The sequence below is a fragment of the Salvelinus fontinalis genome, chromosome 24, assembly GCF_029448725.1.
Source record: "Salvelinus fontinalis isolate EN_2023a chromosome 24, ASM2944872v1, whole genome shotgun sequence".
NCBI lineage: Eukaryota > Metazoa > Chordata > Actinopteri > Salmoniformes > Salmonidae > Salvelinus > Salvelinus fontinalis.
The window spans coordinates 46,468,635-46,486,348 of record NC_074688.1 but is presented as its reverse complement, the minus strand read 5'-3'; the positions used below and the strand labels follow the sequence as shown (position 1 = coordinate 46,486,348).

The 17,714-nt window shown below is 42.3% G+C and overlaps 1 protein-coding gene across 1 annotated transcript in view; it reads left to right on the top strand.

Annotated features, from left to right (window-relative positions):
* The window catches only part of LOC129822492 (1,4-alpha-glucan-branching enzyme-like), a 355,318-nt gene that overhangs the window by 107,585 nt on the left and 230,019 nt on the right, over positions 1 to 17,714 (top strand). The window contains exons 5-6 of the mRNA XM_055880812.1: positions 8,065 to 8,200; positions 16,930 to 17,020. Of these exons, the coding sequence (XP_055736787.1) occupies positions 8,065 to 8,200; positions 16,930 to 17,020 (227 nt within the window). The remainder of the gene's footprint in view (positions 1 to 8,064; positions 8,201 to 16,929; positions 17,021 to 17,714) is intronic.

Genomic DNA, 17,714 nt, shown 5'->3' with positions numbered 1-17,714 from the left:
ACACGTATGAGTATACATGCATGTCATACACCTTCCCCAGGGTGTCAAGATGCAGTGAGAGAAGAAATGGAGTGATTATCTTGGTCTGAGATGGAATACGTCCTCTTGGAATGACGTGTCCCCCATTTTATGTTTTCAGGAAGGCGCGAAGTTGGTTCTGGATTTGCCATCGGAATAGCTGTCGTTATAGCCGATTACTATCTCCGGCTTTGATTTTATTTGATACATGTGACCATATCATCGTAAAGTATGTTTTTTCAATATAGTTTTATTTGATTTTTGAAATTTATTCGGGACGTTAGGCGTGTTGCGTTGTGTGCCTTTGTTCAGAAAGGAGAGCTTCGAGCCACTTGGCCAGTGTGCTGACTAATTGAAGAGGGAAAAACGATGTTCTAAATCCAAACAACGGCTGTTCTGGACAAAGGACCCCTTGTCCAACATTCTGATGGAAGATCAGCAAAAGTAAGAAACATTTTATGATGCTATTTCATATATCTGTCGAACTGTATACTAGTAGTTTTGCGCCCCGGTTTTGGCCACTCTCTTGCTATAACATAAGCCTTATGTCGTAATGAAGATATTTTTAGAATTCTAACACGGCGATTGCATTAAGAACTAGTGTTACTATCATTTCCTATACAACATGTACTTTTTTGTAATGTTTATGAATTGCTATTTGGTCAGAATAGGTGAGAGTCTAATAGAAATATCCGCACATTCTGGGAAATAGAAGCTACGTTAGCATAATGGATAACCACTGATTTCAGCTCTAAATATGCACATTTTCGAACAAAACATAAGTGTATGTATAACCTGATGTTATAGGACTGTCATCTGAGGAAGGTTTATGAAGGTTAGTGAAAATTGATAGCTTTTGCTGGTTTATTCGCTAACGCTAACGTGCCTATTGCTATCGCTAACGTGCCTTGATGAATGAATGCGGTTGTGTGTAGGCTATTGTAGTAAGCTAATATAATGCTATATTGTGTTTTCGCTGTAAAACACTTAAAAAATCTGAAATATTGGCTGGATTCACAAGATGCTTGTCTTTCATTTCTGTACACGATGCATTTTTCAGAAATGTTTTATGATGAGTATTTAGGTATTCCACGTTGGTCTCTATATTTACTCTGGCTGCTTCGGTGCTATTTCTGACGGTAGCTGTGATGGTAGCTGCAATGTAAAACTGATTTATACCTCAAATATGCACATTTTTCAAACAAAACATAGATTTATTGTGTAACATGTTATAAGACTGTCATCTGATGAAGTTGTTTCTTGGTTAGTTTGGTTGGTTCTTGGTTAGTTAGGTTGGCTTTGTGCATGCTACCTGTGCTGTGAAAAATGTCTGTCCTTCTTTGTATTTGGTGGTGAGCTAACATAAATATACGTGCTGTTTCGCTGTAAAACATTTAAAAAATCGGACATGTTGACTGGATTCACAAGATGTGTATCTTTCATTTGCTGTATTGGAATTGTTAATGTGTGAAAGTTAGATATTTAAAAAAAATATTTTTTGAATTTTGCGCTCTGCCTTTTCAGTGGAATGTGGGAGGAGTTCCGCTAGCGGAAAGCCTGGGCAAGACAGGTTAAACAACTTCTTTGCTCGCTTTGAGGACAAAACAGTGCCACCGACACGGCCCTTTATTAAAACCCGTGGGCTCTCCTTCTCCGTGGCCAACGTGAGTAAAACATTTAAACGTGTTAACCCTCGTAAGGCTGCCGGCCCAGATACCATCCCTAGCCGCGTCCTCAGAGCATGCGATAGACCAGCTGGCTGGTGTGTTTACAGACATATTCAATCAAACCCGATCCCAGTCTGCTGTCCCCACATGCTTCAAGATGGCCACCGTTGTTCCTGTTCCCAAGAAAGCTAATGTAACTGACTATCACCCCGTTGCACTCACTTCTGTCATCATGAGGTGATTTGAGAGAATAGTCAAGGATCATATCACCTCCACCCTACCTGATACCCTAGACCCACTTCAATTTGCTAACCGCCCCAATAGGTCCACAGACGATGCAATCGCCATCACACTGCACACTGCCCTATCCTACCTGGACAAGAGGAATACCTATGTGTGAATGCTGTTCATTAACTACAGCTCAGCATTCAACACCATAGTACCCTCCAAACTCCTCATTAAGCTTCACCCTTAATGACCCCGGCCCGGTGCAACTGGGTCTTGGACATCCTGACGGGCTGCCCCCAGGTGGTGAAGGTAGGAAATATCTCTACTCCGCTGATCATCAACACTGGAGCCCCACAAAGGTGCGTTCTCAGCCCTCTCCTGTACTCCCTGTTCACCCACGACTGCGTGGCCTTGCACGCCTCCAACTCAATCATCACCTCCAGGAGGCTGAAGAAATGTTGGTTTGTCACCGAAAACCCTCACTAACTTTTACAGGTGCACAATTGAGAGCATCCTGTCAGGCTGTATCACCGCCTGGTACGGCAACTGCACTGCCCACAACCACAGGGCTCTCCAGAGGGTGGTGCTGTCTGCCCAACACATCACCGGGGGCAAACTGCCTGCCCTCCAGGACACCTACAACACCCAATGTCACAGGAAGGAAAAAAAGATCATCAAGGACAATAACCACCCGACCCACTACCTCTTCACCCCGCTTCCATCCCAGAATTTGTGGTCAGTACAGGTGCATCAGAGCTGGGACAGAGAGATAGATAGAAGCTGTTTTTCAATCTCAAGGCCATCAGATTGTTAAACAGTCACCACTAGCACAGAGAGGCAGCTGCCTACTTACAGACTTGATATTAATGGCCACTTTAATAAATGGAACGCTAGTCACTTTAATAATGCCACTTTAAGAATGTTTACATATCTCGCATTACTCATCTCATATGTTTATACTGTTTCCTTTACTATCTATTCTTTACTATCTATTGCATCTTAGCCGCTCTGTCACTGCTCATCCATATATTTTATACTTATACACTGCTCAAAAAAATAAAGGGAACACTTAAATAACACAATGTAACTCCAAGTCAATCACACTTCTGTGAAATCAAACTGTCCACTTAGGAAGCAACACTGATTGACAATAAATTTCACATGCTGTTGTGCAAATGGAATAGACAAAAGGTGGAAATTATAGGCAATTAGCAAGACACGCCCCAAAACAGGAGTGATTCTGCAGGTGGTAACCACACACCACTTCTCAGTTCCTATGCTTCCTGGCTGATGTTTTGGTCACTTTTGAATGCTGGCGGGGCTCTCACTCTAGTGGTAGCATGAGACGGAGTCTACAACCCACACAAGTGGCTCAGGTAGTGCAGTTCAACCAGAATGGCACATCAATGCGAACTGTGGCAAAAAGGTTTGCTGTGTCTGTCAGCGTAGTGTCCAGAGCATGCAGGCGCTACCAGGAGACAGGCCAGTACATCAGGAGACGTGGAGGAGGCCGTAGGAGGGCAACAACCCAGCAGCAGGACCGCTACCTCGGCCTTTGTGCAAGGAGGTGCACTGCCAGCGCCCTGCAAAATGACCTCCAGCAGGCCACAAATGTGCATGTGTCTGCTCAAACGGTCAGAAACAGACTCCATGAGGGTGGTATGAGGGCCCGACGTCCACAGTTGGGGGTTGTGCTTACAGCCCAACACCGTGCAGGACGTTTGGCATTTGCCAGAGATTGTCAAATTCGCCACTGGCGCCCTGTGCTCTTCACAGATGAAAGCAGGTTCACACTGAGCACATGAGCACATGTGACAGACGTGACAGAGTCTGGAGACGCCGTGGAGAACGTTCTGCTGCCTGCAACATCCTCCAGCATGACCGGTTTGGCGGTGGGTCAGTCATGGTGTGGGGTGGCATTTCTTTGTGGGGCCGCACAGCCCTCCATGTGCTCGCCAGAGGTAGCCTGACTGCCATTAGGTACCGAGATGAGATCCTTAGACCCCTTGTGACACCATATGCTGACACATGCACATTTGTGGCCTGCTGGAGGTCATTTTGCAGGGCTCTGGCAGTGCACCTCCTTGCACAAAGGCGGAGGTACCGGTCCTGCTGCTGGGTTGTTGCCCTCCTACGGCCTCCTCCACGTCTCCTGATGTACTGGCCTGTCTCCTGGTAGGGCCTCCATGCTCTGGACACTACGCTGACAGACACAGCAAACCTTTTTGCCACAGTTCGCATTGATGTGCCATCCTGGATGAACTGCACTACCTGAGCCACTTGTGTGGGTTGTAGACTCCGTCTCATGCTACCACTAGAGTGAGAGCACCGCCAGCATTCAAAAGTGACCAAAACATAAGCCAGGAAGCATAGGAACTGAGAAGTGGTCTGTGGTCACCACCTGCAGAATCACTCCTGTTTTGGGGGGTGTCTTGCTAATTGCCTATAATTTCCACCTTTTGTCTATTCCATTTGCACAACAGCATGTGAAATGTATTGTCAATCAGTGTTGCTTCCTAAGTGGACAGTTTGATTTCACAGAAGTGTGATTGACTTGGAGTTACATTGTGTTGTTTAAGTGTTCCCTTTATTTTTTTGAGCAGTGTATATTCTCATCCCATTCCTTTACTAGATAGTGTGTATTAGGTTTTGTTGTGAATTTGTTAGATATTAGGTTTTGTTGTGGAATTTGTTAGATATTAGGTTTTGTTGTGAATTTGTTAGATATTAGGTTTTGTTGTGGAATTTGTTAGATATTAGGTTTTGTTGTGGAATTTGTTAGATATTAGGTTTTGTTGTGGAATTTGTTAGATATTAGGTTTTGTTGTGGAATTTGTTAGATATTAGGTTTTGTTGTGGAATTTGTTAGATATTAGGTTTTGTTGTGGAATTTGTTAGATATTAGGTTTTGTTGTGGAATTTGTTAGATATTAGGTTTTGTTGTGGAATTTGTTAGATATTAGGTTTTGTTGTGGAATTTGTTAGATATTAGGTTTTTGTTGTGGAATTTGTTAGATATTAGGTTTTGTTGTGGAATTGTTAGATATTAGGTATTGTTGTGGAATGTGTTAGATATTAGGTTTTGTTGTGGCGTTGTTAGATATTAGGTTTTGTTGTGGAATTGTTAGATATTAGGTATTGTTGTGAATTTGTTAGATATTAGGTTTTGTTGTGGAATTTGTTAGATATTAGGTTTTGTTGTGGAATTTGTTAGATATTAGGTTTTGTTGTGGAATTTGTTAGATATTAGGTTTTGTTGTGGAATTTGTTAGATATTAGGTTTTTGTTGTGGAATTTGTTAGATATTAGGTTTTGTTGTGGAATTTGTTAGATATTAGGTTTTGTTGTGGAATTTGTTAGATATTAGGTTTTTGTTGTGGCGTTGTTAGATATTAGGTTTTGTTGTGGCGTTGTTAGATATTAGGTTTTGTTGTGGCGTTGTTAGATATTAGGTTTTTGTTGTGGCGTTGTTAGATATTAGGTTTTGTTGTGGCGTTGTTAGATATTAGGTTTTTGTTGTGGAATTTGTTAGATATTAGGTTTTGTTGTGGCGTTGTTAGATATTAGGTTTTGTTGTGGCGTTGTTAGATATTAGGTTTTGTTGTGGCATTGTTAGATATTAGGTTTTGTTGTGGCGTTGTTAGATATTAGGTTTTGTTGTGGCATTGTTAGATATTAGGTTTTGTTGTGGCGTTGTTAGATATTAGGTTTTGTTGTGGCGTTGTTAGATATTAGGTTTTGTTGTGGCATTGTTAGATATTAGGTTTTGTTGTGGCGTTGTTAGATATTAGGTTTTGTTGTGGCATTGTTAGATATTAGGTTTTGTTGTGGCGTTGTTAGATATTAGGTTTTGTTGTGGCATTGTTAGATATTAGGTTTTGTTGTGGCGTTGTTAGATATTAGGTATTGTTGTGGCGTTGTTAGATATTAGGTTTTGTTGTGGCATTGTTAGATATTAGGTTTTGTTGTGGCGTTGTTAGATATTAGGTTTTGTTGTGGCATTGTTAGATATTAGGTTTTGTTGTGGCGTTGTTAGATATTAGGTATTGTTGTGGCGTTGTTAGATATTAGGTTTTGTTGTGGCGTTGTTAGATATTAGGTTTTGTTGTGGCGTTGTTAGATATTAGGTTTTGTTGTGGCGTTGTTAGATATTAGGTTTTGTTGTGGCGTTGTTAGATATTAGGTTTTGTTGTGGCGTTGTTAGATATTAGGTTTTGTTGTGGCGTTGTTAGATATTAGGTTTTGTTGTGGCGTTGTTAGATATTAGGTTTTGTTGTGGCGTTGTTAGATATTAGGTTTTGTTGTGGCGTTGTTAGATATTAGGTTTTGTTGTGGCATTGTTAGATATTAGGTTTTGTTGTGGCGTTGTTAGATATTAGGTATTGTTGTGGCGTTGTTAGATATTAGGTTTTGTTGTGGCATTGTTAGATATTAGGTTTTGTTGTGGCGTTGTTAGATATTAGGTTTTGTTGTGGCATTGTTAGATATTAGGTTTTGTTGTGGCGTTGTTAGATATTAGGTATTGTTGTGGCGTTGTTAGATATTAGGTTTTTGTTGTGGCGTTGTTAGATATTAGGTTTTGTTGTGGCGTTGTTAGATATTAGGTTTTGTTGTGGCGTTGTTAGATATTAGGTTTTGTTGTGGCGTTGTTAGATATTAGGTTTTGTTGTGGCGTTGTTAGATATTAGGTTTTGTTGTGGCGTTGTTAGATATTAGGTTTTGTTGTGGCATTGTTAGATATTAGGTTTTGTTGTGGCGTTGTTAGATATTAGGTTTTGTTGTGGCGTTGTTAGATATTAGGTATTGTTGTGAATTTGTTAGATATTAGGTTTTGTTGTGGAATTTGTTAGATATTAGGTTTTGTTGTGGAATTTGTTAGATATTAGGTTTTTGTTGTGGAATTTGTTAGATATTAGGTTTTGTTGTGGAATTTGTTAGATATTAGGTATTGTTGTGGCATTGTTAGATATTAGGTATTGTTGTGGAATTTGTTAGATATTAGGTTTTTGTTGTGGAATTTGTTAGATATTAGGTTTTGTTGTGGCGTTGTTAGATATTAGGTATTGTTGTGGCATTGTTAGATATTAGGTTTTGTTGTGGAATTTGTTAGATATTAGGTTTTTGTTGTGGAATTTGTTAGATATTAGGTTTTGTTGTGGCGTTGTTAGATATTAGGTTTTGTTGTGGCATTGTTAGATATTAGGTATTGTTGTGGCATTGTTAGATATTACCTGTTAGATACTGCTGCACTGTCAGATCTAGAAGCATTTCACTACACTCGCAATAACATCTGCTAACCATGTGTATGTGACCAATAACATCTGCTAACCATGTATATGTGACCAATAACATCTGCTAACCATGTGTATGTGACCAATAACATCTGCTAACCATGTGTATGTGACCAATAACATCTGCTAACCATGTGTATGTGACCAATAACATCTGCTAACCATGTGTATGTGACCAATAACATCTGCTAACCATGTGTATGTGACCAATAACATCTGCTAACCACATGTATGTGACCAATAACATCTGCTAACCATGTGTAAGTGACCAATAACATCTGCTAACCATGTGTATGTGACCAATAACATCTGCTAACCATGTGTATGTGACCAATAACATCTGCTAACCATGTGTATGTGACCAATAACATCTGCTAACCATGTGTATGTGACCAATAACATCTGCTAACCATGTGTATGTGACCAATAACATCTGCTAACCATGTGTATGTGACCAATAACATCTGCTAACCATGTGTATGTGACCAATAACATCTGCTAACCATGTGTATGTGACCAATAACATCTGCTAACCATGTGTATGTGACCAATAACATCTACTAACCATGTGTATGTGACCAATAACATGTCCTATCAGTCCTTGAATCCATTAGCTCTGGCTATGAATTGTAATGGTCATATTTCTCTAGCCCCCTCCCTCAGTTTTTTCCCAAAACAGTAACTTTGTTATTGTTTAAAATGCAGATTCTCCCTTTTTTAAGCTGAACACCTCTATACATTGTTGTTTGCTTGTCTGGTTGGATAACCAGACTGATCGAAGCATGTTAACCAGTCTAGTTTCCCATGCGGTTCAGTTTTTCATGTTTCAGCTGTTCTTCGTCGTGTTTCCTCCCCTCCAGCACATCCACCCTCGCCCCAAGAAGCCCCAGAGTTTACGGATCTACGAGTCTCACGTGGGCATCGCCTCACCTGACCCTAAAGTCGCCTCCTACACCAACTTCACAATCAATGTCCTGCCTCGAATAAAAGACTTGGGTAAGAGATTACAGAGCTATCATACCTGGGCAACAGATCAGATCTACCTAGAACTAGGCAACATATCTCAGCTATCTAGACCTGGGAAACAGATCACAGAGCTAGGTAGACCTGGGCAACAGATCAGAGCTAGGTAGACCTGGGCAACAGATCAGAGCTATCTAGACCTGAGCAACAGATTTTAACGCTAGCTTAGGTTACCACAGGCACCTGAACCAAGGCTATAACCAAATAAATAGAATAACTATTCCGTATAGCTATCCATCATCACAGAACCGCTGACTTCAATGGGAAACCCGTTCTAGCAATTATATTTCTATGGCTATAATACATTTAGGATGTGTCCCAAATGGCAGACTATCCAATATATAGTGCACTACAGTCTATCCCTATGGGCCCTGTTCAAAAGAAGTACACTATATAGGGAATAGCATGTCATTTGAGACGCACACGTCCTGTCCGAACACGTCCTGTCCGAACACATGTATTTCCTTCCCCTGCTTCCAGCCTTTAGGTACAGCAAATCGTTGAGCTGGTGTTTTGCTGTCTGCTACAGGTCTGATAAACACGAAAGTACTAAAACATCGCACTGTTTCTCTTTCATCTAGTAGTGTGTAGTACTGGGGCTGTGAAGGGGATGGTCAGTCCTGAGCAGAGCAACATCTCCTCATTTGTCTTCTACCATCCAAGAGACTGTTATAAAGTACACAGATGTACGCTTTGAAAGACTGTGTACACTCCTAACAAGACTCTGTTTAAAGTTTAAAAACTCAACAGATGAGGAAAGGGGAGTAGAGAAAGGGTGGATGACGAGGGAGAGAAGCGAGGGTCGTGGAGCAGAGGGAGAGTGGAGGAGAGGGGGGAGGGGAGGAGAGGTCATTCTGTCATTATGCTCCTCCATCAGAGCAGCAGTGGTCCTTGACCCTGCCTGGTGACCTGCTGTGCTACTGTCTGTCTGTCCCAAACACGAGCCAGCGCTGTTCAAGGGCCTCTTCAGACGCAGCCCTGTGCGTGCGTGCGTGCGTGCGTGCCGACAGACACGGTTTCCCTGCTTCTAGCTCCTAGACAACTTTGCAGAATAATTTTTTATTTCTTTTATTTATTTGTATTTATTTTATACGTTATTTACTGATAACATTTATTGTATTATCACCTACAACCAGAAATAACTTCTGGATATTAGAGAGATCACTCGCCAGAAATTCGATTTCCCTGAGATGGATCCTTTGTTTGATCTTCCTGCTCTATTTATCCCTGGGCTGCACCAAAATGCTGACCCTGGAGAAGCGGTAGAAGGAGTAGGGCCCTAGTCGGTGTCAGGAGGTGTGCATACCATCCACCGCTTCTGAGTATATTACTCACTAACGTTCAGTCCCTGGACTATAAAGTAGACGAGCTCAGGGCGAGGATCTCCTTCGAGAGAAATCAGGGTCTGTAACGTACACTGTTTTGTGGAATCATGGCTCTCTCTCTGGATATATTCTCCCCATCCAAACGTTGCCATTAACAACTCATGGTGTGATTGTAGTAACGTACAGGAACTCAAGACTTTTTGTTTTTCCCGATCTGGAATACCTCAACATCACATGCCCGACCGACTGCATTATTGTAGCTAGGAAATCTGAGAAAAACACTACTGGAACGCATCTCCAGTGCAACACTGGATCGTTGCTAACTCTCATCCAGGACAGCTACAATGTCTTACCTCATCGTCCGTTCCACCTATAGGCAGAAATCTATAAAAGCTCCTAAGGTAAGGACTGTTCAACATTGGTCTGACTAATAGGACTCTATGCTTCAAGATGGTTTTGATCACACAAACTGAGAAATGTTCCGGGTCACATCTGAGAATAGTATTGATGCGTATATAGTGACTTAGTGACTGCATTCATCAAGATGTGCATAGAGTATGTTGTTCCCACTGTGACGATTAGAAATTAAACCGTGGATAGATGGCAGCATTCGTGTCAAAATGAAAGTGTGAAAGAAAATGATTTTACCTTGGCAAGGTGACTGGGAACACGGACATGTACAATCAGACCAGCTACGACCTCCGCAAGGCAATCAAAGAGGCAAAACAACAGTACAGGGACAAAGTGTAGACACGATTCAACAGCTCATAAACGAGACGTATGTGGCAGGAACTCCAGATAATCACTGATTTATATAGGAAAAGCCAGCCATGTCACGGACAACGACGCCTCGCTCCGGGATGAGCTAAACACCTTTGCATGCTTTGAGGAAAACAACATTGAGCCGCTGACGTGGGCCCCTGCTGTTCATGAGGACTGTATGTTCTCGTTTTATGGCCGACGTGAGGACGTCATTTTAAGACTGCCGGCCCAGACGGCATCCCAAGCTGCGTCCTCAGAGCATGTGCAGACCAGCTGGCTGGAGTGTTTACGGACATATTCAAACTCTCCATATCCCAGTCTGTTGTCCACGCTTGCTTCAATATGTACACCATTGTTCCTGTACCCAAGAAAGCGAAGGTAACTAAATTACTATCGCCCCGTAGCACTGACTTCTGTCATCATGAAGTGCTTTGTGAGTCTAGTTAAGGATCATATCAGCTCCACCTTACCCAACACCCTAGACCCACTACAATTTGCTTACAGCCCCAATAGATCCACAGACGATGCAATGGCCATTGCACTGAACACTGCCCTATCCTACCTGGACAAGAGAAATACCTACGTACGAGTGCTGTTCATTAACTACAGCTCAGTCTTCAACATCATAGTGCTCATCACTAAGCTCAGGGCCCTGGTCCTGAACCCCTCCTTGTGCAACTGGGTCCTGGACTTCCTGACGGGCCGACCCCAAGTAGTTAAGGTAAGGAACAACACTTCTGCCACACTGATCCTCAACACAGGGGTCCCACAAGGGTGCGTGCTCAGCCCCCTCCTGTACTCCCTGTTGACCCATGACTGCGTGCCCACGCACTTCTCGAATTCAATCAAGTTTGCTGACGACACAACAGTAGTAGGCTTGATTACCAACAAATATGAGACAGGAAGGAGGTGAGAGCCCTGGCAGAGTGGTGCCAGGAAAATAACCTCTCCCTCATCATCGACAAGACAAAGGAGCTGATCACGGACTACAGGAGAAAGCAGCGAAAGCGCGCCCCATCCACATAGTCTGAGCCGCGGTGGAGAGGGTCAAGTTCCTCGGCGTGCACATCACTGACGACCAGAAAAATGGTCCCTTCACTTAGACAGGATGGTGAAAAAGGCACAACACAGCCTCTTAAACCTCACGAGGCTGAAGAAGTTCAGATAGACCCTCCTATCGATATCTATTTATATATATATTCCTGTCTCTGACATTGCTCATTTAGATTTTTCTGGATTACGTGTGTGTGTGTTTTTTTTTGTATTGCTAGGTTTTACTGCACTCTTGGAACAAACCAATTTTTTTTTTTATAATTTTGCTGCACCTGCGATAACATCTGCAAATCTGTGTACGAGATCAATAAACGTTGATTTGTGTGTATGGGAACCCTAGCCAGACTGTCAGTTTGCTGCGGAACAATGCCACCTCTGCAAGTCAACATCCTGTTTGCAGTCTTCTGCCAGATTCATCCAGACACCTGAAGTGGCCATTACCACTGAACAGAAAAGGGGGATGGGAGGGGGGGGGGGTCGCAGTGCTCAGACCAGTGTCCCAAACGACACCCTATTCTCTATAGTGTTCATTATGTTTGACCAGAGTCCTATGTGCCCCTGGTCAAAGGTAGTGCACTACAAAGGGAGAATGGGGTTCCGTTTGGGTAACAAGTCTGGACTCAGCTGGCTGTCTGTCTGCTTCCGTCTGATGTCCCTCTGAACCATTCATCACTATTAACACCAGTCTCTGGTTCCCCCTGTGTCCTGCGTGCACACACACACACACACATACACACACACACACACACACACACACACACACACACACACACACACACACACACACACCTGGATACATCAAATCACAGATCTACTAAAAATCTTGCTGGAGATTCTTGATCTGCTTTACTCAATGTTTAATTAGATAGAAAATGAAACACCGAAGGGCGTCCTAGACTATTATAGTTTGTCTACTTGAGGACATAGTGATTTTCACCACATTACTTCTATTGTAATGTGATGGTTGCCTCTCGCGCTCTCTGTAGTACTACTGGAAGTGTTATTTAAAACCAAGTGAATAAAGACGTGCCAAACTGAGCTCCTTCTCTGTGTCCTGCAGAACTTAAAGGCTTCATCCCAAGCGGCACTCTTGTCCCTATATAGTGCATTCATCTCTGACCAGAGCCCATTGACAAGCCCATAGGGGCTCTGTGTAGGGAAGAAGGTAACATTTTGGGACGCTACCTTACTGTAATTCTTCTGCATTTCAAGTAGGATCTGCGCTATTGACGGTATTAAAGGGGGCAGGTATTGCTGCTAGCGCAAGCTGCGGAGTGACTCTGATATGAACGCCGTCTCCTCCTCGGCTTAACGTTCCCTTGTCCTTCCTTTTGGAATGGGAGGGGAAGCAGAGCAGCGAAAGCACTCTTTCTGCCCATGCAAAATCACTCCCCTGTGTCCCAAATTGCACCCTATCCTCTATGTGGTGCACTACTTTTGATCAATGCCAAATGGAAGTAGTGTTCAAAAGGAAGTGCGCCGCGTAGGGAATAGGGTGTCATTTACGTCGTGGTCGATCTGACAAAGAACCAACCTGCAGCAGTTCAAGGAATCTGTACAGTATGATTCTCTTTTTTTTATACGAGGAGAAATGTTACTGTCCTCGTTTCCAGAGACAGACATCTGTCGGTTCCACAGCTGCCTCACCGGTACCTCCTCATCCATCCCCTGCTTCGGCTCATTTCCAGAGAGAGAGAGAGAGAGACTGAAAAGGAAACTTCCTCTCACCCCTCAGTTCTGTCACACCTCGTCAGAAGCCAATGTTTTTCTCTCGTCTGAAAGAATCCAAGACAGAGTTATTTATTTATATAGCTTTATCTCAAAACAACAATAACAAGCACAGAGCCTTCCTGTGGAGCAACAGCCAACTGTTAAAAGGCCTGTCAGAGCTGCTCGAGTGGGGTTGGTGTTCCCCCATGGCCACAGCTTGTCTGGAGCACCTGAGGTTGGTGTTTCCCCATGGCCACCGCATGTCTGGAGGAAAGTGTCAACAACAAAGACCAGTGTCTCACATTTAATAAAGTATTTGTGGGAGCGCACTTGTCAAGCCTGATATTTGGAAAATAAACACGAGGATGAGGGATGCCGGCAGAGGTGACACTTGTTGTGCTATCAAGAATAACATCCAAGGGTCTGTCCCAAATGCCATTCTATAGTGCAATGGGTTGTGGTCAAAAGTAGTGCACTACATAGGGAATAGGATGCCATGTAGGATGTGCCCGAAGTTCCAGCAGGGGATGAAATGTAAATAAAGTTTTTATTTATACAGTTGAAGTGGGAAGTTTACATACACTTAGGTTGGAGTCATTAAAACTTGTTTTTCAACCACTCCACACATTTCTTGTTAACAAACTATAGTTTTGGCAAGTCAGTTAGGACATCTACTTTGTGCATGACAAGTACATTTTCCAACAATTGTTTACTGACAGATTATTTCAGTTATAATTCACTGTATCACAATTCCAGTTGGTCAGAAGTTTACATACACTAAATTGACTGTGCCTTTAAACAGCTTGGAAAATTCCAGAAAATGATGTCATGGCTTTAGAAGCTTCTGATAGGCTAATTGACATAATTTGAGTAAATTGGAGGTGGACCTGTGGATGTATTTCAAGGCCTACCTTCAAACTCAGTGCCTCTTTGCTTGACATCATGGGAAAATCAAAAGAAATCAGCCAAAACCTCAGAAAACTAATTGTAGACCTCCACAAGTCTGGTTCATCCTTGGGAGCAATTTCCATATGCCTGAAGGTACCACGTTCATCTGTACAAACAATTACACGCAAGTATAAACGCCATGGGTCCGCGCAGCCGTCATACCGCTCAGGAAAGAGACCACGTTCTGTCTCCTAGGGATGAACGTACTTTGGTGCAAAAAGTGGAAATCAATCCCAGAACAACAGCAAAGGACCTTGTGAAGATGCTGGAGGAAACAGGTACAAAAGTATCTATATCCACAGTAAAACGAGTCCTATATCGACATAACCTGAAAGGCCGCTCAGCAAGGAAGAAGCACCTGCTCCAAAACCACCATTAAAAAAGCCAGACTACGATTTGCAACTGCACATGGAGACAAAGATTGTACTTTTTTGAGAAATGTCCTCTGGTCTGATGAAACAAAAACAAAACTGTTTGGCCATAATGACCATCGTTATGTTTGGAGGGAAAAGGGGGATGCTTGCAAGCTGAAGAACACCATCCCAACCGTGAAGCATGGGGGTGGCAGCATCATGTTGTGGGGGTGCTTTGCTGCTGGAGGGACTGGTGCACTTCACAAAATAGACGGGATCATGAGGGGGGGAAATTATGTGGATATATTTAAGCAACATCTCAAGTCATCAGTCATGAAGTTAAAGCTTGGTTGCAAATGGGTCTTCCAAATGGACAATGACCCCAAGCATACTTCCAAAGTTGTGGCAAAATGGCTAAAGGACAGCAAAGTCAAGGTATTGGAGTGGCCATCACAAAGCCCTGACCTCAATCCTATTGAACATTTGTGGGCAGAACTGAAAAAAGCGTGTGTGCGAACTAGGAGGTCTACAAACCTGACTCAGCTACACCAGCTCTGTCAGGAGGAATTGGACAAAATTCACCCAACTTATTGTGGGAAGCTTGTGGAAGGCTAACCGAAACGTTTGACTATGTCACGCTTGTTATGATGGCGCAGCTTGATTTGAGTTCCGCATTTTATTTCACGGCGAAACTTCCAATAAAACAAAGAACGAAACGTGACTTACGTTACACAAACAATATCCCACAATGCAGGTGGGGACACCTTAAGTATGATCCCCAATTAGAGACAACGATAATCAGCTGTATCTATTTGGGAACTGTCCTCAATCCCAAACATAGGAACACTAGAACACCCCCCCCCCCCGTAGTCACGCTCTGACCTAAACACCATAGAGAACCGAGGGCTCTATATGGTCAGGGATTGACAGACCCAAGTTAAACAATTTAAAGGCAATGCTACCAAATACATTTACATTTAAGTCATTTAGCAGACGCTCTTATCCAGAGCGACTTACAAATTGGTGCATTCACCTTATGATATCCAGTGGAACAACCACTTTACACTTTACACACTTTACACTTTACAATATCCCTACCGGCCAAACCCTCCCTAACCCGGACCCGGACGATGCTAAGCCAATTGTGTGTCGCCCCACGGACCTCCCGGTCGCGGCCGGCTGCGGCAGAGCCTGGGCGTGAACCCAGAGACTCTGGTGGCACAGCTAGCACTGCGATGCAGTGCTCTAGACCACTGCGCCACCCGGGAGACTAATTGAGTGTATGTAAACTTCTGACCCACTGGGAATATGATGAAAAAAATAAAAGCTGAAATAAATCAGTCTCTCTACTTTTATTCTGACATTTCACATTCAGAAAATGAAGTGGTGACCCTAACTAACCTAAGACAGGGAATTTTTACTAGGATTAAATGTCAGGAATTGTGAAAAACTGACTTTAAATGTATTTGGCCAAGGTGTATGTAAACTTCCGACTTCAACTGTGTGTGTGTGTGTATATACTATGTGTATGTATATATATATATATATATATTGTATGTATGTATGTATGTATGTATGTATGTATGTATGTATGTATGTATGTATGTATGTATGTATGTATGTATGTATGTATGTATGTAATGAGAATGGTAGTGGTCTTAGAACAGAGCTTTGAGGAACACCAAAACTTACCTTTAGATTTCTCAGATAAATCTTCCATTTTGGTCATCACTAATATCGTCAATAGCAAGCTTATCAGAAATTAATTCTGGAGAATAATTGTGTGTTTACCACTGAATAAAACACTATAGGTTTGCACACCTAAAGATTCTAACAGACACTGTTCTCAGATCTAACATGGGAAAGAACATCGTACCGAAATAAGAAATGAAAAAATAAGAAATACAAGTTAAATGGGTTTCCATCGCATTTTCAACTCTAAAATGTTTTACGTTATATAGCCGAATGTACCCACTCTGGTCTTGGTATGTGTGCTCTAGTTTGCAGATACTGTGCAGAGATTATTATGGACAAAGAGCGAGATTATTTGTATTTGTCAAACGGCAGCCATCGGTCGTCATGTCACCAGAATATGACCCACAATATTTATTGAAAAGGAGCATCAAGATCACTGTCATTCACCACCCTGTGAAGTTCATCAATTATTTAATCTGTAGCCTAATCAACTGCATGTTTCCTGAGTCGTAGTGAGAGGACCACACAACATTTCGCTTAACTCCGTTTACTTTGCTATGATGGTCATTATGTCAATAATTGAGCATAAAGGTGTTTCCACCCCCATCTCTCACATAATTCATGTCAGCAACACAAAAAGATCCCACCCTGTTTCGCGTAAAGTTTACGACCAAATTTGCTGTTTACAGGCCTGTCGTGACATTTTTTTTTTTTATCCAACATGTACTTTACTCACAAAAAAAAAGATTGCATTGAAACCTGTTCTAAGGTTTGTCTCACATTTTTTTCAAATCATTTTCTCTCTTTTCTGTCTTTTCATTGATTTGATCTAATAATTGTTTGATTTTCTTTTCAGGGTACAACTGTATTCAGCTCATGGCTGTCATGGAGCATGCATACTATGCCAGCTTCGGTTATCAAGTCACGAGCTTCTTTGCTGCATCCAGGTACATAATTATATTTTATTAACATAGTTCTGAGTTTGTCACTATGGCAGAGCTAAGTGACATCATGTAGACTAGTTTGATATTTCATGTGTATACCAGGGGTCACTGGGGCTGGTTTCAAAGACACAGATTAAACCTTGGATGATAGTGAGGTGCTACACACACACACACACACACACACACACACACACACACACACACACACACACACACACACACGTGCACAAGTATTTTACAACTAACCTTGTGGGGACACACAATTCAGTCCCATTCAAAATCCTATTTTCCCTAAACCCTATTCTGTACTAGTACCCTTACTCTAACCTTAAACCTAATCCTATCTCTTAACCCTAGTTCTTAAACCTAATCCTATCTCCTAACCCTATCTCTTAACCCTAGTTCTTAAACCTAATCCTAGCTCCTAACCCTAGTTCTTAAACCTAATCCTAGCTCCTAACCCTTTAAAGTAATTCTATCACTAATTCTAACCTTAACCCTAAACCCCCTAGACAAAGCATAGACCTCGTGGGGACTAACAAAATGTCAAAAGTCCCATTGGTCAACTTTTTGTTTGTTTACTATTCTTGTGGGGACTTCAGAGGAATAGTTAAACACACACACACACACACACACACACACACACACACACACACACACATACCATTTGTTCATAACAACAAAACAGTGAGGGTGG